Source organism: Phocoena phocoena, chromosome 8 (assembly GCF_963924675.1).
Source record: "Phocoena phocoena chromosome 8, mPhoPho1.1, whole genome shotgun sequence".
In the NCBI taxonomy this organism is placed as follows: Eukaryota; Metazoa; Chordata; class Mammalia; order Artiodactyla; family Phocoenidae; genus Phocoena; species Phocoena phocoena.
In genome coordinates, this window is record NC_089226.1 from 56,151,546 (window position 1) to 56,176,034 (window position 24,489).

The 24,489-nt window shown below is 36.3% G+C and overlaps 1 protein-coding gene across 4 annotated transcripts in view; it reads right to left on the reverse strand.

Moving 5' to 3' along the window:
- The window catches only part of EMSY (EMSY transcriptional repressor, BRCA2 interacting), a 79,380-nt gene that overhangs the window by 16,583 nt on the left and 38,308 nt on the right, over positions 1-24,489 (reverse strand). For all 4 annotated transcript variants that reach the window (XM_065881814.1, XM_065881816.1, XM_065881815.1 and 1 more), the window contains 5 exons: positions 21,155-21,304; positions 17,942-18,112; positions 11,833-11,969; positions 9,191-9,364; positions 7,059-7,257 (listed from right to left, as the gene is read on the reverse strand). In XM_065881814.1, coding sequence (XP_065737886.1) covers positions 7,059-7,257; positions 9,191-9,364; positions 11,833-11,969; positions 17,942-18,112; positions 21,155-21,304 — 831 coding nt within the window. The remainder of the gene's footprint in view (positions 1-7,058; positions 7,258-9,190; positions 9,365-11,832; positions 11,970-17,941; positions 18,113-21,154; positions 21,305-24,489) is intronic.

Here is a 24,489-nt window from a genome sequence, read left to right on the forward strand (position 1 = left end):
AAGTATGCATGTAAATACTAAATACACATCAAATCAAACAACAAATTATTTATTGAGTTTTCCATCTACAGAATAAGTAGGTTGTATTAGACTATTGTTAAGTTCCTAAACTCCTTGGTCCAAGATACCACACAGGAAATTATACAGGCTATAAAAGCATGACTCTTACTCCCAAGTTTAGATTATAATGGAGGAGACATAAAATAAAGATACACATATAGCTTTGTATTTTGGGATAAAGTAAAATGATTAGGGCAAATAGGGCAACTATACAGAAAGAAAAAGACTACTGTGAATTGGAATGGTCAATGAAAGCATCACAGAAAAGAATTCATGCAGCCCTAAAACCGAGAATAAACAACTTAAGTTCAACCTTCTATGAACTTTGTATTTTCAAAAACCACAAAGTTGTCCAAAAAGGTAAAGCGGGGGGGGGGGGAATGACTCTTAAAAAAACAAAAACAAAAAAACTGTCTTCCTAAAGAAAACAAAATCAATATACAAAATATCTGGAATTTTAATTTACCATTAACAAATTGTATTTCCGCTCCCCACCCTAGCCTCTAAACACTAGGTAGAATATATGCCACACCAGGGATGTATAATTTCCATTAAACTTTCAAAAAAAATCTAGATGACTGAAGAACAATATCCTGTAGTAATATCAAATGCCACATGAGGCGTATAACAGTTTTTCTTTACTCATTCTAAGTTGATATATAGAATTTAAACTTAAGAGAACTGATTATATTAGGGAATCATTAGTTTTATATAAACTAAGTTCTCAATTTTAAGAATTTCTCATGATGCTATAAGTACCCCTGGCTAGGTGAGAGGACCTATAGGCAAAGAATGACTTTGCAACCCAACTCTGTAAAATACACACACTGAATACCCAGAAGAAAGCAAAAACTGCACCGGTAGAGAGATAAGGTAGAATAAGACTGGAAAAGGAGAACAAATTTCCACATGGGACCACCTGTCAGAGACATCACCCCACATAACATCATCCCATAGGGACTGGGGAGATTGGTCTTTCTCTTTCTGCCCATACTCAGAAAGTGTAGCTGACCAAACAAAGCACCAATGCAGCAACCCCAAATGCTGTGACACAGAATGAGGGTGTGAACCTAAATGTGAAAAACATTCCTTGAGTGATTTTCCTCTCTACTTTTGGCTTATGCTTAGACTAGATAAATCTACTGCCTACCAAGTCTGATGCTGGGGTCAGAGTGCAATGACTGAGACACCAGGAGCCTGATCTAACAGTTCCATTTGATTATGCAGTGTGCATCCATCTAGACTTTCCTATGTCTCTTGAGGATGATGGCCTACTGAGCCTCAGATATCTTTCCCCACAGGTCATTTAACAAATATTTATTGGGCATCTACTACATGTTAGGTACTAGAGATAAACACTGTATTGCTATATTCAAAGGCAGATTCAGGCATCTCTATGGAAGAATGTCTCCTATGTCTTTATAATAAAAAGCCTATATCACATTTGCAAAGAATCATAAGATCTCTCAGCTAGAAAAGACAATCTGAAAGTATACTATCATCAATGATAGTATGATCATTGATAGATGATGATATCACCAACTATCATCAAGTAATACTATCATCAATCCTATGCTAAAATCTTCAAAATATCCCTAACAATCTAGGAATCCCACACCACAGAACTCACTGTTTTCTAAGACACTTTCTTTCCATCTTTGCACTGTTAGGACAATTAGAAAATTTTCTTTATAATAGAGTGGAAACAGGTCTTCTGATTGCTACTCAATGGTTCTAGTTCTGTCCATGTACCTACCAAAGACCAATTCTTTTCCCTCTTCCATGTCACAGTCCTCAAGATAACTGACAACAGTTCCGTGTCCCCCACAACCCCACCCAATTTTCATCTTCTCTTCTCCATGATAAATGTCCTTTCTCCACCTACCATTCTTCATATAAAATGATTCCCAGATGCCTTATGCATCTAAACTACCTCTTCTAAACTAAACCCAACCCAAGATGTCTATATCCCTTCCATGATGTAATAGGTACCTTCCCTCTGAAGTACTGTCATAAAGCCCAAGGTCTTCACAGTATTTAACTGCTTATACAGCTTTGCCCCACATGTTCCAGAGAACATTAATTCCTCAAGATGTTCTGCAAAAGGGACTTCCCTGGTGGCGCAGTGGTTAAGAATCTGCCTGCCGATGCAGGGGACACGGGTTCGAGCCCTGGTCTGGGAAGATCCCACATGCCGCAGAGCAACTAAGCCCCTGCGCCACAACTACTGACCCTGTGCTCTAGAGCCCACGAGCCACAACTACTGAGCCCGCATGCCTACAGCCCGTACTCCGCCACAAGAAAAGCCACTACGATGAGAAGCGTGCGCACCACAATGAAGAGTAGCTCCCATTCATCGCAACTAGAGAAAGCCCGTGAGCAGCAACAGACCCAACACAGCCAAAAGTAAAAAAATAAATTTTTTTTAAAAAGATGTTCTGCAAAAGAAGGGTTCCATGGTCAAAAAAGTTGGGGGCATTTTACATTATATCCTTCATCTTTCACAACATATATTAGCATATAATGGCTCTGAAAAGTTCTGCAATAAGTATGTTTTGCTTAACCTCAATTTATTCCTCACTCTCACCATGACCTACCAAGATCATGAAGCTTCTGGAAAAACCATCCTAGAAACCAAGTTGTGGCCTACTTAAAGCAATGTCTTTACAGGATGCATTTTTATATTTGCCTCATGCCATGTTCCATCTTAAATCCTTACCCTTGGTTTTGTCTCCTTTTTCTCTTCCATTTTACTTCACATAATCTTATATTCTAGCTAATCTACCTTAAAACCTTTTGGAAATAAAGAGAATATAAATAAAGAAAACTTTTAACATTTTTTCTTTCTTTTTTTAAAAAAATCTATAACCCAATAAGCCCAATAACCCTATTCCCAAGTGAGAAAGGGAAAATAAGAAGATCCAAATAGGAAGGAAAGCTCAGGAGCTGTGGAAGGCATATGGTCCAATCTTCAGTAAGTGATCTAGGCAAGTATGACCTTGAACTATTAGGGTTGGTCATCTAGCTATCAGTATGTAAAAATACTTCAGGGGTATACAGCTTAAAAGGCCCACCCACTAGGTTAGGGGAAACGCCAAAAAGGAAAAAATGTTTTGGACTCAGGCAACAGAAATTAGTTTATAAGGCTGAAGTTTAACTCTGTACCACAGTTATTATGGTTGCTGTTCTGCTGTTTGTTCATTCAGGGACTTTTACTGGGTGTCTACTTAGAGCTAGCTAACCTCTTCGCTAATTATTGAATATATAGAGATGAATATGATCCTTGCCTTTGAGAAGCTAGTAGCCTAGTGGAAAGGAAAATAATTATATTAAACAAACAAAAAAAAGTACAAAATAAAATGATCAATGATAAAATAGCTGGTAGTACAAAGCAACTTCGGAAGCATAGTATATAGAAGGAGTGATGAACCCTCCTAGGGTGATCAAGGAAAGTGCCACAACAAGGTGAAGGTGAAGGTCTCTATTCTAGACTGTGAGGAGATAGTTCAGAAATAAGGTATAAAAAGAAAAAAAGAAGAAAGAAATAAGGTATAAGGCCTAAATTGCTCCTCCTTGCGGGTGGGGAATGGTGGGGAAAGTTTCGAAACCACAAGTAGAATCAAGAAATTCCTTGGCATAAAAGACATCCTTATTCTAAGACTGGTGTATAGGAAGTCACCAGAAAAAGGATATGAAGTCAAGCAAAGTTGATTCATTATTACAGTAGAATGCCAACTATCTAACAAATAATGGGCTTTAGAAAATTATCAATGGATGCTTAAACTAGTAGATAAATGTTTTATGAGGAATATGATATTTATATAGTCTCAAAGCATCTCCCATAAATTACCATTAATCTCAGAGGGAAATACGGTAACTTCATAATGCAAAAAAAAACGGGAAGACATCATCTTAATTAACCAAGAGATCGACGTTAACGTCATCAATATTGGGACAAACTGACATCAGTGCCTCCTGATAAGACAAAGCTAAGGATATATCACATCTGTGGAATTCCTGCTGAATCAAATGACAAAGAAACATCAGACAATACCAAATTGAAGACTATTCTAAAAAGTAACTGATTATTTCCTTCAAAAATGTCAAGATCAAGCAAGAAACACAAAGAAAGGCTGGAGGATTATCCAAATTTAAGGGAAAAAAAGAGCCATGACAATTAAATGCAACTAAATGTAATGCATGATCCTAATTTGGATTGTGGACTGGTGGGGCGGGGGCGGGTGGTGGTAAAACTACAAAGAACATGATTGGACAGCTGATGACATTTGAGTGGATTGTAGATTACAGAACTGTAACTTCATATGTCTTGATTTTGATAACTGTATTTTAGTTATGAATAGACTAACCCTTAAGAAATATAAACCTACAAATGTAAGTATTTAGAGGTAAAGGACATAATATCTACAACTTGCTCTCAAATGCTTAAAAAATTTAAAAATTATAGACACAGGAAGGACAGAAAGAGAATCAACAACAAAGCAAATAGGGCAAAATATAAATAAGTGGTGAATCTAGGTAAAGAATATACACAGGAGGTTTTTTCTTTTTTCGGTACATGGACCTCTCACTGTTGTGGCCTCTCCCATTGCGGAGCACAGGCTCCAGACACACAGGCTCAGCGGCCATGGCTCACGGGCCCAGCCGCTCCGCGGCATGTGGGATCCTCCCGGACCGGGGAGCACGAACCCGTGTCCCTTGCATTGGCAGGCGGACTCTCAACCACTGCGCCACCAGAGAAGCCCACAGGAGTTCTTTATAATTTTCTTGCAACTTTTTGTAAGTTTGAAATTACATTAAAAGTTACTAAAAAGAGGTGCACTAAAAACTACAAAAGCGATATAAATAAAGAATGGACTCTTATATAGTGCTTCTATTCCCCATTAAGTATGACCCTCTTATACCTTGAAAACCAAACATGAGTCTTAAACTGATCAAAACCTTTATCCCTTTCCCTGGCGGTCCAGTGGTTAAGATTCTGCATTTCCACGGCAGGGGGCATGGGTTTGATCCCTGGTCAAGGAGCTAAGATCCCACATGCCCTGAGATGTGGCCAAAAAAACCCCCAAAAAAGCCCTTTATCCCTTTCTCTTAAATCATAACATATATATTCCCAGTCCCTTGTCTTTGTGAGAATGTACTAAGGAACTGTACAAGGATATGGTGAGAGAAGTAAATGCAGATTATAAAAACTGGCTTTATAGGCAACTATATTACATATACCTACTTTGAATGGTGAATTTTTTCTGTATTACAGAATATTTTAAAAAGAAGTAATATGCAATGAAAGATAAACAACAAAAATAAATGAGGCCATGTATAATAACAGATCAAAGAGCAGAAAACTTTACACTCAATCAGTTCCAAAAATAGCCAAATTTTTGTCCCTTTCTTAGAATGAAAATTGAAGGCTCACTAATAAAATGGCATGTTAGGGAAGTAATGATTGGCTTATAGCTCTCTTGGGAAAAAACTAGCAATTTCAAAAGATAACCTGAGATTATGTATACACAGACACCTACTGTTCAGGTCCCCATTTCAGCAACAATTCATAACCTAAACATTTTACTGGACCACTATGAAAATATTTCTCAAGGGAAAATAAAGGCTGGTATTATTCTAATAACTACAGACTTAAAAATAAAAGAGGAAAAAAAACATCTGATGAGTTAAACTGAGAATGGAATCTATACATATCAAATCAGTAAGTCTAAAAGAAATAGAGAATAAGCATCATCTTACTTACTACTTACTTACTACTGATTCACAATCAATACAGAATAAATTAAATCTTAGCAAATTGATTCAGAAAATATTACTATTATTGATAATATGTAGAAGAAAATTATCCATTTTCTAAAATGAGTGCCATATTGTTTGTTAAAATCAACATTTTAATTTTTAATTGATGAGTTTTCAAAGACCATTTCAAATGCTACCTCCTTCATGAAGCTTTCTCATGAAGTTTAATACATAATATAAACTAATAAATAAATGTCAAATTGAATTAATGGAATAATCAGCAATGTGAACCATTAGTAAGACTAATCTAGGAAGATTCCACTGAAGAGTTAAAATAATAATTCCTGCACAATATGAAGAAGCTGTATTAGAAAAGTGAAGGTGCCAAGAAAGCATTCCAAAGACAATAATGGAGAGGTGAGGAGAGGAAATGGAGTGAGTGAGGAATGATCAAGAGAAGATAAACAGTTTTGTTTGGATATATCAGAGCTTCTAAGTACAGGTATAAATATACTACCTGACAATATGGGTGGTTAAGGTAACTGACAGACATGGGTACTAGATTTGTAGAAAGTCTCAAAGCTTATGATCACGAGTCTATTTCAAGTGACTTCCTAGAACAACACAATTAAAATAGCACTAAGGATAATGATTTTCCCTATTATGGAGTCTGGCTTCATAGCACCTTCCTTATAATTACGACAACCATATAATTATCATCTAAACTGGAACACTTTTGAGAGTGAAAGCGAATGCTATTAATAATTATTCTAGAACAGAAATAAACCAAGACTTGTCCCATGCAAACTGCAATGTATGATCACCCACTTACAGCCCACTTATGGCCCCATCTCTGACCACCTTGATCCTTTCTCAAGATTCAGCAACAACCATTTCAAAAGGTGTATTCACTTTCTTGCATACTTCTCCTACTTACTCAAAGCAAACAGAAGGAATCACAGCTCTATCCAGTTTGATAATACCTACCTGCCAAAATCATCATCTAAAATTTACCAATTACTTGATGAACATATGCCAGGCAGGAAAGAATGGTAATAAGCCTTACCAAAAACAAAACTTCAGCTCACTGATTACATATCAAACAAAAGACAATAAAATCAAAAGAACTAACAAGTCAAAGCATACATGTTTGTTTGAGATCCCTAGATTCAACTATTTTAGGACTAGGGCACGATGTCAGCAGTAATTACATAAATCAGAAGTAAAATGGATCTTACCTTGGGAACTTTGGGAGGACTCCGTAGAAGAGGAACTACTATCTGTATAACTCTGTGGTTCTTCTTTTCCCTCCTGAATAGATGAATTACCAGCCTCTGCCACCCTGGATGCCTGCTGTAATGTTTCCGTGACCAGCTGCCTTGTTTGTTCACTAACAACTGTAGCTTGAAACGTCACTGGTTTAGGTTTAATAAGAACCTAGAACACAAGCAAAAATACAACCAGTATAAATTTAGAGCATTTAAAAAATGCTTAACTTCTAGGTCATGATGAAACAAATATTTTCCTGACACAGAAAACGGTACTCTGTACATTTATTATACTTTGGGCACAGCACTGTTCATCAAAGACTAATTCAATCTACGAACAAATTATAGCAGGCCACATACAAAATTTCAAGCGGTACATGCTACATTACAACAGCTATGATTCTAACAAGAGCCTTTGACCCTGTTTTTTCTTGCCTGTAATGACTTCAGGAGTCATTTTACAGTCTGTAGGCTATACAGTAGAAAGAGAGTCACAAACTAAGGATGGCGGAACAGAAAGACACAAGGAGCCTAGATTCCCAGGGGAATTTTTGAGTCACAATAACAGTCCAGGATTTCCTTCCTCTGAATATTTATCAACATAATAAAAATAAAACCCTAATTTGTTTAAGCCACTGTTCTTCAGGTTTCTTTTCTTTAGCAACCAAATGAAATTCCTAATTAACACAACTGCACAAAGTAAAATTGCTAAGGACCTAAGTCATCTTTGAAGAAATCCCCAGAGGAACACTAATTTAGACAACTATTAGAATTGATAAGGAACATGCAATAGATCAACTCTTGGCAAAGGTCAAAACCACAGACACTACAACAAGTGAAATGGGAGAAAAGTTTCACAGTGAACCATTCCACTTCAAAATCTGGACTCTGGGAGTTAACTTCAATTGGGTACATGGAATAAAAATATTATTTCACCACAATTATTTTTTATTTCTCCCATATATAAGTTTCTAAACCTTTTCAGACTCTTTAAGTCACCATTTCCAAAAATTCAAGAATGAAAACATGGGTTATGACTTAGATGACAGAGCAAATGAAACTGTTACAGTTGAAATTTAAAGGCAATTTGAACTTATTAGAAAATCACAAAACTTATTGTTTAGATATGTAAACTATTTGGCTATAATACTGAGGGAACTGATTCTAAAGGCAAATTATTAGTTTATAGGTAAATTAGTAGCTTTTACAAAAATTCTAGGATAGCATTTCTCAACCAAAGCTGACATCAATTCCTTTGATATTCTCAGAAAAGTAAAGTACCTGCAAAATAAACAGTAGCCCAGCAACACAAGATTAAATCCCGAGCCTCAATTTCCCAGACAAATCTCCAGAAAAGCTCCCTTATCGTTTACTTGTTGAAAAATGAACGGATCTTCAGCTTCTCCATTATTTAGGTTTCAAGTAAATCAAATTTTATAATATCCAAAGTGCTTTCAAAGGCCATATAAGCTTATAAAAAATACTTTTGAGAGATTATGAATAACCATCATCCCTCAACCATCTTCTTCTCAAAAAACAATATATACCTTCAGCAAATTTTATTCCAAGGGGATTCTTTTTTTTTTTCAAAGATTTAATTTTATTTATTTTTTTGGCTGTGTTGCGTCTTCGTTGCTGTGCACAGGCTTTCTCTAGTTGTGGCGAGCGGAGGCCACTCTCGTTACGGTGCGTGGGCTTCTACTTGCAATGGCTTCTCTTATTGTGGGGCACCGGCTTCAGTAGTTGTGGCTCACGGGCTCTAGAGCGCAGGCTCAGTAGTTGTGGCGCACGGGCTTAGTTGCTCCACGGCCTGTGGGATCTTCCCAGACCAGGGATCAAACCCGTGTCCCCTGCATTGGCAGGCGGATTCTTATCCACCGCGCCACCAGGGAAGTCCTCCAAGGGGATTCTGTTCTCTAAGCTTTGCTCATGACATGACACAAATATTTAAGATATATATTTTTTTAAGTACTATTCTGAAAACAGATGATTATACACATTCAATCATAATTTTTAATAATCTGATTCTTTAAATATTACTGATCTTTTCTAGGAATTTGAAATATACCAGAGTCAAGAAAAATCACCATATCTTAGCATACCTGTGTTTTCCCTTGCTGCCCATAAACAATTTTTGTTGGGATGATTTTAGCTGCTGGTTGAACTGTGGAACCTATTCCTTTTGGCTGAGTTACAATCATTTTGGTGATGGGTCTTGTAGCAGTGATAATAGCTGGCTTTGCTCCTGTTGGTACCGTCTGAATAGTCTTTTCTCCCTAAATTGAAGTCAGTAAATATATGAGATTTATATGCATTTTTTCACTGAAAATCACAGAAAGGTTTTACCAGGATGATGGGCAAAGGGCTGTAAACTCTGCAACAAAGTACAATGTTTCCAGGTGATCAAAAATCTTAGACCTAGTTGAAATGATCTCAGAAGTCCTCTGACCAACCTTCTGTCCTATGAAAGCATTAAATACTTCTTGGTGAGTGAATTTAAAAAATCGCCTTATGTAAGAATACTTATTACACTGTCTCATTCATAGAATATGTATATAAAATAAGAGTCAAAAATTATAGAAGAATATATACTAAAATGCTAACAATGGTTATCTCTAAGTGTTGGGACTATAGGTCTTGTCCCCCCAACATTCATCTTTATTGACAGTTTATCTGAAATGAACATATGTGTAATAAAAAAATTACTGTGCATTTTACCAATAGCTAAATGTTCACATACAAAATAAACTACCTCAGTTCCCCAAACATGCAATTATAAGGATATATAGCAGAAGGCCTCTGTGAAACAGTATGGGCAAAAGATGAAATCAGCAGAGATATTAACATTCTTTCTGAGGTTACATGGGAAAATACAAAGAAAAAACTTAGGACTTCTCCCATGTCAGCATGTTACTAATATCACTTTAGTCTATTAACTAGATAGTTTAAGCCCATTAACTTTTCACCATTTTCATCTGCTTTATTCTTAAGTACCATTTTCTGGTCAGTTATGGAGTCAATACTTGAACATAACTAAATTAAATTCAAATACAGTCATTTTACTAAACTATTAAAATTTAAAAAATTAAAATCCATAAAAAGTAAAGGATCTGAAATTTTTTCACCTTATCAGTTTTTCTTTTTAGTCATCGTCACCTAAATATGTGGCCATCTAAACTTAGCAGCCAGTAAAAACAAAGCACCCAGGTGAGCTGGCAAAAAGGTAATCACTCTGTGAATTTAGAGCTAAATGATTACAAAATTCACATGTTTAAATATCTGCCGCAGTTATCTAAGGGAAACATGGATTGTCTGCCAATCATGTGATTACTTATTTTAATACATGTACACCCTTCACAGCAGCATCTCTGGAAAGAGCTCTAGTTCATTTGCCAAGAGCTGCTAGTTTGCAAGTGGGCATGCCCTTCTATTAAGTAGCTCAATGGGGCCTGTCCAAGTATAATTAAAGACCATTCAAAACCAATCAAAATCAACTAGCAGGCTATTTTTTGAAAAAGCTCTTCTGGTGTGTGTGTGTGTGTTTACGCATACACAGGCAAGCAAGTTATGAGTACAGGTACATGTACACATGTGGTTAAGCTGATGGTCTTATACTCTGATCTGCTTGTTTGACTATCATTTCCTGTGTCAAACTGTTGCTATTAGATGTATATAGCAGCTAGTACTCACACACACTATTCTTAGATCGATGTGACCATAGGACCTAGAGTACATGGCACTCCCCTCTTTTAATATCAGTTCCACGAAATTACAAACCAAAAGATAAAGCATTCTGAAAATCTGAATTCTAATCCTGGCTTTACTTTTGGCTTACTATGTGAACTAAGGCTAGGAACAATCTATGTTCTCCCACGTGATGAAAAAATCTAATACTAGACCCCTACCAACATTGTAAAGACTGTGATGCCTAGGAAGCTACTAGAGATCAACTACAATGAAGTACAGCATTTTTTTTCTAGCAAAGTAGGGACACTACCAAACCTAGATAGTTAAGTACAAAGAGTAATAACAGTAAGAAAAAAAAAAATTATTGAGGACTTCCTATGTGCCAGGCACTGTTCTAAGCACTTTCAACAGCTACCAGTTAGTTACTCAACAAATTCACTGGTAGAGATCATCATCCCCAACGTACAAATGAGGAAATTAAGGATGAGAGAAGTCGAATAAGTTAGCCAAAGTCAAACAATTATGATACTCAGAGACACAAGCCTAGGTTTGGCTAACTCCAAATCTCTTAACCTCTTAACAACTGCCTTCAGAACTATAAATGAATCTGTTATTTATTTGATTTTTTTTCACTAGCTCAAAGAAGTAAAAATGAAAGTAACAAATCATTGTCATTAATTTAGTCTCAGTCCCAAATATTTCTCTTTGCCTAGCCTAGGCAAAAAACTAGACTGCTATCTATTGGCCAAAAGCAGGAATAAACTGTCCTCTGACAGAAGTCCCTCTGTAGTTAACCCAGTGGAATCTTCCATCTGGACCAAGCTAAGCATCTAAATCATGGTCATAAGCAACTTAGCTATGAACAACATGTTTTAGAAATTACTATAAAAAATGGCATCAGTAGGTGGTGTTTTTTAACAGTTATTACATCACAGCAGGGGTAAAATCAAGCCATTCTGGCCATTGTGGGTTCTGAAGTCCTTAGACAAATATTTGTATAGCTGGTCTTTAAAATCCTTAGTGGATTGCTGAGTCTGCAGTTCAAGCTCTTACTTACTCCAGCATTTAGCAATGTTGTGACAACGTTTTTGCCCGGGAGGCCTTGAATGGTGGTTCCTTTTCCTGTAGTCTTTTGCACAACAATCACATTGGGCTTGGAAGTCATTGGGATTGTAGTGATTTTGGTAGTCGTTCCTTAGAGAAGGGGGGAGAAAAGGAGGCCCGAGTTAAGGACTAGTGATATTTGGTTACTTCTGTTTATGTTGTATACAATTAATACATGTAGTTGATGTCATCCCTAGATGACGTGAAGGCTGTCATGAGGATGAAAATGAAGGCCTGGAATAATAAATTACAAGCTGTCCTAGAATGAGAGAATATTAAGAATTGACTCTTACAGCATTCATCTCTTTGGAATCTGAGGGCCTACACACGAAACTAAGAATCTAAAAGTATCACTATCTGCTTCCCCATCAATATTCCTCTCCTGACTAGTTAACTGAAACAAATTAGAAGCTCTATTCCATGACAAACATTTCTCCCAAACTCAATGGTATTACCTATGTGACTAGTGTGATAGGAAAACTCTTCAAAAAATAACATAGAAAAGAGGCAAATATGTATCAAAATTCTCATGTAATACTAGACTATAGAGAAAATTGATGAAATGTCATTTATTTTTATGTGACAAGAAAAACACAAAATAAACAGTCACAGACCAAGTCAGATGAAATGTATACTCATCACCTGCAACACTCTGAAAAGTCAGAGAATGAAACCCTAATTTATATACTTATATATATAAACTTATATTTTCCATCATTAACATCTATGTAGTAGATCTATATCTACTGATCCAAACATATTATTATCTTAACCTCTCCCCCACATCCTTCCACAAACTGCTTCTCTTCCACCTATCAAATCTATCTACCTATCAAATTTATACCCTATATTCTTCTAATTGTTCAAGTTGGAAATCCTGGTGTCAATCTTTGCTTCTTGCCTTGTCTTCACTCCCTGTACCCTCTAACAAAATGAAAGCCCCTTGGCTTCACACTGTATCTTTTCACGCCACTGAGTCCTCAGTGCTTAGCACACACTGTATGGCAATTACTCAAGTAATCGTTCAATGAGTATGTGAATGAACTAAATTTGTCACCAACATATGTCTTCTTTCAAAATGTTATCAATGCCAGCTCAATAGACAGGCCCACATCTCTTTTGGCTTCCCATATTTTCTCCCTATTTCAAGTTTCTCTATCATTCAAATAGCTCTGATGCATCCTGCCATAGCAAACATCCTAAAAAAACAAAAAAACCTCATTTCACCATATCAAGAACCAACAACATGTGAAATTGGTCAAACACCTTCCAAATCCCCATTGTATTTAGTTCCAACTTCTTGTCTTGGGTTTCAGAATCCTTTATAATCTGGCCTTAAATCCACCAATTAGATCTTATTTGTTCCTACTCCAAAATACACACCATAAACTCTAGTTTAACAAGTAACTCCTTTTACTATGGCTTCCTATTACCTACCACACAAAGACCAAACTGCTCTGCTTAGCCCTCCAGGTTCCATCAGACCTTAATTTTCAGGATTATCCAATATATACCTCTCCTTCAATGTGCTGGTTTCCACACTGGTCCTTGAGCACACCAATTCCGGTGCTACTTCTGCACCTATAATTTTCTCTGCCTATGAAAATAGGCAAGTCATATTTTTCTGCTATAGGCCTGCATATCATTTATCAAATGACTAAGCACAGAATGGGTACACATTAAAAACACAACTGATTAATATACTCTCAAGAATAAAAGTTAAAATTTAATCTTTTCTACTGGGAAACCTTAGCATTCCTTACTAGTTTTAGAAATAAGATTGCACAAGAATAAGAATATTCTAGTTATATGTCAGTTTTTGGCCACCTTGTTACAATATCTTTATAATACACTTGCCATCATCTAATGCCTCATCAGTCCAAGGTAACATGCTCAGGTAACATAAAAAAGCACTTTTATCCGTGGGCCAGTTTCACAAATGTTTTTCCCTGTACCTGCAGTCTCTGAATAGTGAACTGTTAAGAGCCACAAAAACCAAGCTGCCTCTTATCCACTTACATCAACTTTAACTCTTAATTAACTCCAGTCCCTCGTATGTGATTATGATGCCTCCTCTGACAATGCTCCCTCACCAAATAATTGGTTAATAAAGAAGTGTTCTTAGAAAGTAAGCATTAAGAACTATCTCAAGGAAATGTAAACCAAGATTTAACTCCATACCAAAGTACAAGGATCACTTTTTTGACAAAACTTGCTTAACAAATGAATTATATTTATAACTATGAAAATGTCAAATCCTTTCCATTACGGGTGTGTCAATTTATGAGACAGTTGCAAACCAAGTTCACCAGCTTAACAAAATGGGAGGTGGGGGCAATGTTAGAAAACAGAAGAAAAAGGCATAGCATAAGGAAAAGCAAGTACAGCATTATATTACAATTATGAATAAATTAAGAACACAATTTATGACTAGAATTATCAAATTATAAAAGTTTAAAATTTCAATAGCATGTTTCTATATCTCAGGTGACATCTACATTATATTGAAGAAAGAAGTATTACTCATTTAAAAAAATGTCTTCCTCCGACTTCCCTGGTGGCGCAGTGGTTAAGAATTAGCCTACCAATGCAGGGGACATGGGTTCAATTCCTGGTCCAGGAGGATCCTACATGCCGCGGAGCACCTGAGCTCGTGTACCACAACTACTGAGCCTGTGCTCTAGACCCCGCAAGCCACAACTACTGAGCCCATGTGCCACAACTACTGAAGCCCACATGCCTAGAGCCCACGCTCCACAACAAGAGGAGCCACTGCAATGAGAAGCCTGTGCACTGCAACGAAGAGTAGCCCCTGCTCACCCCAACTAGAGAAAGCCCACACGCAGCAACAAAGACCCAACACAGCCAAAAATAAACAAATAAATAAATAAATAAAGTCTTCCTCTATGTTTTCACAGTATTCAGTGTATAGTTCTCATGTTACAAGAGACTATACAAGTTCACCTGTTTAGCATTCTTTAGGGCAGAGAATGCACCTCATGTACATCACGGTGTATCACAGCATCCGACCACATATCTAGTTCATAGCGTATTAGAGAACTCACCTATACATAGTCTTTACTTATAAGGAGTCAAGATACAATGGGTGCAAGTAAATGTGAATCATATTTGGATCATGGGCCATGATACTGATGCATTCCAGAGATTCCTATTCAAAAATAAGATGCCTGTAAAAGTTTGAGCATTATGGTAGGTAGGCTTAAAGAACACAAATTTATTGGCCCAGATTTTACTATTCACAGATTCTTAAATCACTCTGACAATCTGGTTTTTTGGATAATGTTTTATGTGTTACTTTGCTCAAAGAATGAGCAAATGAGTGAACAAATGGACAAGTATATAGATGCAAGCCTTGCCTGGACATTGTACTAAAGATCAAGGGAATCAAAATCAAGTCCTGCCATTGTCAAAGGTTCTCATAATGTCCTTAGAGTCAAGATAATGAGTTTATCTCTGAAGGAAACCATCTTCTGCATAAAATAGGCATGATTTTTCAACCAACCTTCAACAAAGCTCTCCAAAAGACTTACATATCTAATAGTTCTCTCTCTATATACACATATAAGTAAATATTTGATTCCATAAGACATGAATTAAATAACTGCAAAAATAGTCATGCCTTCCACTTAATTGCTTATTCTAATAAAAACTTGACCTTTCTAGAAAGCACTTTGAAAGCATGAACTTGCCTTCCAAGACATTATACAAAGAAAATAAGAACTTCACATAATAATTTATGTATAATGATGTTTGTCACAGGATTATTTATGACAAAAAAAATTGTTAAGTAACCTAAAACATTCAACAATGTATAAACAGTTAAATCATGGTGCATCGTATGAGAGAACACTGTATAGTAATTAATCTGGGGCGGGGGTGGGGTGTCAAAATACATTTAATGGAATGGGAAAATGATATTATTATATGAAAAAAGATTAAAACTGATTGTATTAGATCTAAATTTAATTTTAAAAATATACATATATACACAAAAACATTTATACAAAAATCTAAATAGAAAAAGGAATAAACAGAAATATATACACTTAAATTTTAACATATTTCTCTAGATGGCAAAAATGACAGGTTTTTAATTTTCTTTGTATACCTTTCTGTATTTTCCAAATTCCCCACAATGAAGGGGAAAATATCATTTTTTTAAAGCCTTCTATGCTTACAGCCAGGTGTTTGAGTATATTTTAAGAAAAGCATTTCTTTATGGTTGTGGGGTGGTGGGGGCATGGACTCTAGTATCCAGCATCTGATCATGGATGAAGGCAGAAAACTATCTAAATTCATCCAACCAGGCTTACCGGTTTACTGTGAAAAGACAGGGATTGAAAACTACTAATAAACTAACCGATAATCCCAGTATCATAGAGCAACAAGAGTATTATAAAATAAGAAAACTATCTTTATAAAGAATACTGATATGTAACATAAGGATCAGTTTAAAGCAGTCAGAAATGAGAGAAGTTCTTTAGAATTAAAGTGTCAAATAGTGAAGCAAAGGTTGAGGCAAAATGAGCTCCATGCAATGAATAAAGCTATTTCAGCTGTGAGCCCAGTACATCCTATAGTGCTGAAAAAGTTTAAGAACTCTTCCTCTGTACACCCATACACTTGAAATAGTGACTAACCATGAGTTACTTCATATTCAAAAACACAGGTGGATGAAATGTATACACGTGTAGGGTATATATCTCACCGCCTCTTTGCTTCTAGGGCAATGTGCTTGCCTGTATTGCTCTAACCTCACACAAAGCAGCTAAATCATAAATAAGGTTTGAAAACAGAGGCTTCATGACATGTAGACATTCCTTCAAGCTATATGGTATTAAGAATTCATATGTAAGTAAAGAAAAACCCTTATGGTCATAAAGAGCTATACACTAATAAGAAACATGATTACTTTTTGAAAAATGTTTAAGTATGTGCTCTATACTATTTAAAGATATTGTCAGGTAATAAATTATAATTTGAGTTTTAACTGTGTTATTTAAAATATCCTCTTAAAAGCTGGAGTATGATGATTCTTCCCTACTGGTTTCACCCTCCTCAGTTTGGCAAACATTGAAACTTACACTTAAAAAGTAGGGCCAAAATTACCAGCTTTAAATATAGTGCTTTATGCCAATACCATGCCCTGCTTTGTTTTTTTTTCACTCCTTGAGTTATGAGCAACATCATATTACTGCCAGGAACTTCAATCCCTTCACTTTAAAATGTTAGAACAATTCACCTGGGGCATACAAAATATGGCTAGTCTACAAAAATGGTAGACAGTTAAAGTCCACAGGGCTTGTTTGGTCAGAGATTATTCACATCATTTTAATTAAAAAATAATAATCAATGAAAATGGATACCATGTTAACATTCCACTTCAGGATACACAACGCAAATATTGCAGGAATAAATGAGCCAATAAAAACCAGGTAAGGTTCCAAAATACCAATAAATATTAGCCTTCACTATCTGAGTAAAACATTTTTAAAAAGTAAATAGCCAATATAAATGGTGAAAAGCAAATAAAAATATTCAAGTATTTTTACTTTTAATATGCTAAAGTGACATTAGTAATTGAAATTATGAGATATGATCCCTCAAACATATTTAGACTAATAAATACTAATTCTTCCTCTATCTAGCTTGTATGGTTTTGGACAGGTCAAGTTCATCCTCTAAACTTAAATATGTCTGTACCTGTAGACTGGGGCTGATACCAACTATTTCAGAGTTATGAGGTATGAATTGATAAATGGGGCAATACTTTGTAAATGAAAAATCTCTATGCAAATGTAAACCATAATCCTTCCATTGATTAAATGCAACTAAGTGTTCTAAAACTCTCAAAAGCTTAACATATGAAGATTTAATACTAGAACTAAAAAACTATACTTAATCACTAAAACATCAGGACTAAAAACAAAGCTCTAGATTTCTAAGCAGAAAACTGCGATCAAACAGAATCCTTCCAACAGTGAAATGTTTTTTCCTCTTATTGGTCACCTATACCTTTAATGTACTTCAGATATACCTACCAGAAACTATATTACTGCTAATTATCTTGCCCCCCAAGGTAGCTAATGATTTGGGTACTACTGTAATAATGCTACCACTGGTAGTTTTCACGTAGGTTGCAGCTCCAGGGGTTGCAGCCATCCGACCTATAGATGGGCTCACTGTTGGCCGAGTATAGGTTGCCTGTGTGCCTATAAAAGGGAAAAGCCAAAAGAAAAACTTGTCATAACTTTTAGAAGAATGACGATTTATACAGTTTAACTATAATTCAACATAATCTACATTGCTTTAACTTGAAAATGGAATTTCAAGGTGTCAAGCCATTAAGTAACAATTTATAGCCAGTTTTCAATGCACATAGCAAGAACTATAGCCAACTCAATTTGAATTAATTTTACACATAAAATTTTGTGATGTGTTGCATCAAATTACTAACCCCAAGAAAAAGTATAACCAAGTCTGTTCCCTTCTTCCATTACCCTTCTTCCACTAGTTTGATGCCAAAAGAAACTTAAATTTAATCATCTTTCCTGCCAGAGCATTTTAGATATTTCTGTTATAGATTTCAAGGTCTCTGCATCTGTTTTATGCCGTCTCAGTGCCAAACCCAACGGCAGCACTCAGCAAATAAGGCAGTATATTGTTTGACTAAAATTTTATAAATTTTTAGGGCTTCCCTGGTGGCACAGTGGTTGGGGGTCCTCCTGCCGATGTAGGGGACGCGGGTTCATGCCCCAGTCCGGGAGGATCCCGCATGCCGCGGAGCGGCTGGGCCCGTGAGCCATGGCCGCTGGGCCTGCGCGTCCGGGGCCTGTGTTCCGCGGCAGGAGGGGCCCCGGCAGTGAGAGGCCCGCGTACCGCCAAAAAAAAAAAAATTTTATAAATTTTTACTGTTTTGTACTCTGCTACCCTCTAAATATATTTCAATCTTTTAAAGAGTTATTCCATCATTTTACTAGAGATTAAAATTGAAGCTGCCAAGAGTTACCAGGAATATTTCTTCTTAGCCTAAAAAGTTCACTATTTACATATTTCCTCTTAACTGACCCATTAGAATATTTTTCTTCATATCTCTCAAAGGACTTTACATTCTTCCCCACTATTTCTAGAACTTTTTCCTTTCCCCAAACAGGAATTAAAAATTAACCAGATAAGCCTGTTGTAGTTTGTCACAAATCTGGTAACTCAGAAACACTATTCCTAAGCACTGTTCCTAAATTCCTAACACTGCTCCTAAGAGCCGTTAGGTTTGGGGAGAATGAAGATAACTCAGATAAACACATTCTTCAACTGAAAAAAATTTTTTTCATGATAATTAGATTCAGGGGTCACTGTGATAACTATTTCAACAACCCCCTCCCAAAAATGGTTTTACTCAGTTAGTATTTACCGTTTTAAAATATAATCACTACCCAAAAAAGGGAGAAGTGGAAGAACATTAAGTAGAATTACTTTAAATTGAATACAAACATACATCTAAATCAGAAAAAAAAACTAGTGCAAAATAATTATGCTATGAAGATACATAGTTAGAATTAGTTAATTATAGCTGGAAAATATTTCAACTTAAGCTTTTGTTTTAAAATTAGAAACACTTATTCTAATATATATACATAAGCACAGACACAATATTATTTTTCACTACCTTTCCCTAACATGAGGAATCATATCTACATAACACTACTATCTTTGTACTAAATGGAGAAAAGTTTTGGGTGAAGAATAGATTTAATGCAAGAATAACAGTGTTTTTAAAGCATAGGCTTTGCAAAGAGACAGAAAGTTAGAATGGCAGTTACCAGGGACTGGGGAAAGGTGGGAATGCAGAGTTATTGTTTAATGGGCACAGAGTTTCAGTTTGGGAAGACGTAAAAAGTTCTGGAGCGGGGTTTCCTGGTGGCGCAGTGGTTCAGAGTCCACCTGCCGATGCAGGGGACACGGGTTAGTGCCCTGGTCCAGGAAGATCCCACATGCCGCAGAGCGGCTAGGCCCGTGACCCATGGCCGCTGAGCCTGCGCGTCCAGAGCCTGTGCTCCACAAGGGGAGAGGCCACAACAATGAGAGGCCCACGTGCCGCAAAAAAAAAAAAAAAAAAAAAAAAGTTCTGGAGCTAGATGGTTGTAATGGCTGTAAAACAATGTGAATGTACTTAATGCCAATGAACTGTACACTTAAAAATGGTGAAAATGGTAAATTTCATGTTATCTACATTTTACCACAGTTTTTTTTTTTAAAGCAGTTTTGGGAGTCAAACAGATCTGGATTCAAATCCCAGTCTTGTCTTTTATTGGCTGTGTGGCCTTGTGCATATTGCTTAACATAAAGCCTCTGTTTTGTCTCTGAAAATGAAGATATTAAAGCCTAAGGGAGATTAAGGGTAATGCTTATACATACTTTTATATAATGGCCAATAGATGATAGCTTATAAACTTGAGAAAGGAATCATTTTACACTCTAGATTCTATTATCTAAATCTGGCCCTCTTCAAAAAGTCTGGTAAGAGTTATACAAATTTAAAATAATGGTACTGGCTAATTCTAACATTAATTAATCGTAATGGCTATTGAGCACTCTGCTGGGGACTTTCCATACCTGATTTAACACTTACAATAACTTTATGATCACATTGAAATAGACAATGGAAAAGACTGAGAGGAATTAAAGTAAACTGCTCAAGGTCACAAAAGGTGGTACTATTTAAAATGTTCTATACTGTCACTTCCTTGGGCATAGCCTGGATGCTCTCTATAACTGGATAAAATGGCATCCTATGCTTTTCTCAGTCTGAGTAATGCTTACTACACTGTAATGTAATATAGATTCTCAACCTCATCAGTGTGAGATCCTTGCAGGCGGGGACTGTGTTTTCATTCACTCAACAAATCCTGACAACACCTACTTACAGACTAGCTCTACATATATATGGTGAATAAAACAGACAAGGTCCCTTATCCTCATGGAGCTCATGGTCTAATAAGGTGAATAACATTAAACAAATCGACAAAAAGTAGCTAAGTAATTAGAAATTATAGTATGTGTTATAAAGGAAAGGAAGAGGACCATGACAATAGCAGAGAGCTAATTTCAGTTGGGAGGAGGAAAGAGTCAAGAAAGACCTCTTTGAAGAACTGTCTCATTAATTTCTATATTCCCAATGTCAAGTGTATTGCTAGTACAGAGAAATTACTCAATAAGTATGATGAATGAATGGACTGACGCTCAAGAAAACTTACCAGTAGGAGTGGTTACAAGTTTAGTTGTCATAATTGCACCATTACTGCTAACCACCATAATAGGGGAATTGCTACTGGTGGGCAGAGTTGCTGTCACTGGTTTGGGTAAGATTTTACTTGGTTGAACTTGTTGTGTGATGATTTTAACACCTTTGAAAGAAGAAAGATAAATCTCAGTACAAATTATTTTTAATAACATGTGCTTTGTATCAACCCAAGAGGGCAGCAGTTACACACATTTACTGAGTCTTGCCTAAAAAGAGGCTTTTGTTCATACTGATGAAAGATATTCTTTTAACTTTTATTCCTCAAATTCCTATCTTCCCAAATTTCTCTCATTCAGAAATATAATTAAAATACCACAAAAGCTATTAACAAGTTTTAATGAAAAACAATTTTTCTTTTGTCTATGATCACATCATATAAGAGCTTTCAAACCAAATTAGCCATTGATCTGAACTTTTACAAACAATCTGTGTTCCATGCAAATACTTGGAATGAAAGAACGAGGATAAGAAGTCAAAAATAAAAGCAGGGCAGGAATAGTGATGCAGACATAGAGAACAGACGTGTGGACACAAGGTGGGAAGGGGAGGGTGGGATGAATTGGGAGATTAGGATTGACATATATACACTACCATGTGTAAAATAGATAGCCGGTGGGAACCTGCTGTATAGCACAGGGAGCTCAGCTCGGTGCTCTGTGATGACCTAGGTGGGCAGGATTGGGGGGTGGGGGTGAGGGGTGGGAAGGAGGTCCAAAAGGGAGGGGATATATGTATACATATAGCTGATTCACTTCGTTGTATAGCAGAAACTAACACAATATTATGAAGCAATTATACTCCAATTAAAAAATTTAATGTAGCTTTTATATATTCTCAATTCTACCAAAGATTTCTCTAACCTCTTAAGACTGCAAAGAGCAAGAACATTTTGTTTTTGAACATTTATTTTTAAATTGACTTCTTTTAAAAGTATTTAAATAGCTCACTTTGTCAAAAGTAAAGAACGCACTATTATTGCACCTACATAAAATATGCATGTGGACAAGAACTTGAAGGCAGTATATAAAAATAAAATTAGAATGTTAGGGTGGTGATGTTATGGTATTTTTTACATTTTTCAACTTTTTAATTTAAATGTTATTAAGTGTAATAATAACACTTTCAAATGTAACACTTTCAAATGTACACTTTTCAAATGTAAGATGTCCATTTAAAAGAAATCTCTCATGTTAACTACAAATTTAAGTACTAATAATTGTTAACTAAGGAAGGAAATTTTTGGTAACACTTTTTCCCCACTAAACTTCACTGAAATAATTCATGGGATAGAATACATTTCAACAGACAACTAAAATTTTTATTACTTTTTTGGATGGTGATTTAGGTTAAGACATTAGGAAGCAAACAAATTTATTTATTTAATAGCCTTAAATAATTTCAAAATACTTGTAGCCAACAAAGAAGTTAAAATTATGACATCCAGGCATAATTAGGCAAATTACTTAATAATCTCTATGACTCAGTTTTCTCATCTATAAAGAGATACTATTAGTATATACCTTCTAGGGCTATGTGAAGATTAATTACATCACAGTTGTGAAGTGCCTAATACATAGCAAGAGTTCAATAAATAAAGTATTATTATTGTATAAATAAATTCTGATTACAATAAATCATAAACTGTGAAGTTGTAGGGAAAAAATGATTTCTAATATTATCTTATTAATGAATTACAATAATGCTTAAGGTACATAAAAAGAAACCCCCAAAGAAATAACCACAGAGATAAAAATTAAGGAAATCATAAGACACTACTTTGCTTAGTCCTACACAAACAAGTTGAAAATTTGGATCAAGTGGGTAATTTTCTAGAAAAACAGTATTTATCAAAAATTGACCTCAAAAAAGATATATAAATAGATAAGTTTCCTTGAAACAAAATTTTAAGAGCTCCTCCCCCTTTCCCCCCAACATAGCAGGCCCAGATAGTTTCACAGGACAATTCTATGGTCCTTTAAAAGGAAAATAACTCCAATGTATTTAAAACCATTCCTCTCATCACAAGAAAAAAAATATGTAACTATGTGGTGATGGATATTAATTAAACTTATTGGGGTAATCATTTCATAATATACGCATGTATCAAATCATTATGCTGTACACCTCAAACCAATACAATGTTATATGTGAATTATATCTCCACTTAAAATAAACCAACAACAAAAACCATTCCAGAGAGTGATTTCTGACAAGAGAGCATAAGGAGCTCTGCTAACCTGCTAACCCAATGAAACTGGCAAAAATGATTTGAAAAAACAACCAATGAAAAGCTCTGGAAACGGTCCTAAGACCAAATGAAGAAACATCTATTCAAGAATACACAAAGGGCTTCCCTGGTGGCGCAGTGGCTGAGGGTCTGCCTGCCGATGCAGGGGACGTGGGTTTGAGCCCTGGTCTGGGACAATCCCACATGCCATGGAGCAACTAGGCCCGTGAGCCACAACTACTGAGCCTGCGCGTCTGGAGCTTGTGCTCCGCAACAAGATAGGCCGTGACAGTGAGAGGCCTGCATACCGCAATGAAGAGTGGCCCCCGCTCGCTGCAACTAGAGAAAGCCCACGCACAGATATGAAGACCCAACACAGCCAAACATAAATAAATAAATAAATAAATAAATAAATAAAATTTTTTAAAAAAGAAAAAAGAATATACAGAAATATTTGCTAAGAACAGTGAAATCTATGACATTTAAACTAACACCTGTTCCTCCTCCCTCCCTACAGGTGAAGCAAGGACTGCTCTCCAGACTGCTGCAGTCAAGAACACAGGGTTTCCTCCTACTCCAGCTCCCAGTTGGCGGGCTTTCTTCTGAGGAGCAGAAGGACTTCAGCTTATCTCTTTCTGCTCCCAGGCACCTGTTTTAAGTCCCAGGCAACTGCAGTCAATAGGTGGGTACTCCCTGCTTCTGCCCAGCCCCCAGTTCATGGAACAAAGGCTCTATCTTGGGCACAGAGCCACTGAGAATACTGGGGTCCTGACCACCACTGCCCTGGCTTGTGAGGGAGTGGCTCCACCAACCAGGGGAAGCAAGCTGAGAGGATCTCAGGCTGCTTGCCCAACCTCCCACACTTGCCTTCACTGAGTGCTCAGCTCCTAGAGCAGGGGTATCATTCAGAGAGAAGTCTGCCATTGACCCTACCCCCAGAGCTCCAGAGCTGCCTGAGGATAGAAACATGTCCTAAAACATATAGCTCCTAGCCTCTTCCCAGAGGAACTGACTTCATACGTAACAGAGCATGGAGAAGTTCAAGCCTAAGGGTGCTCTTA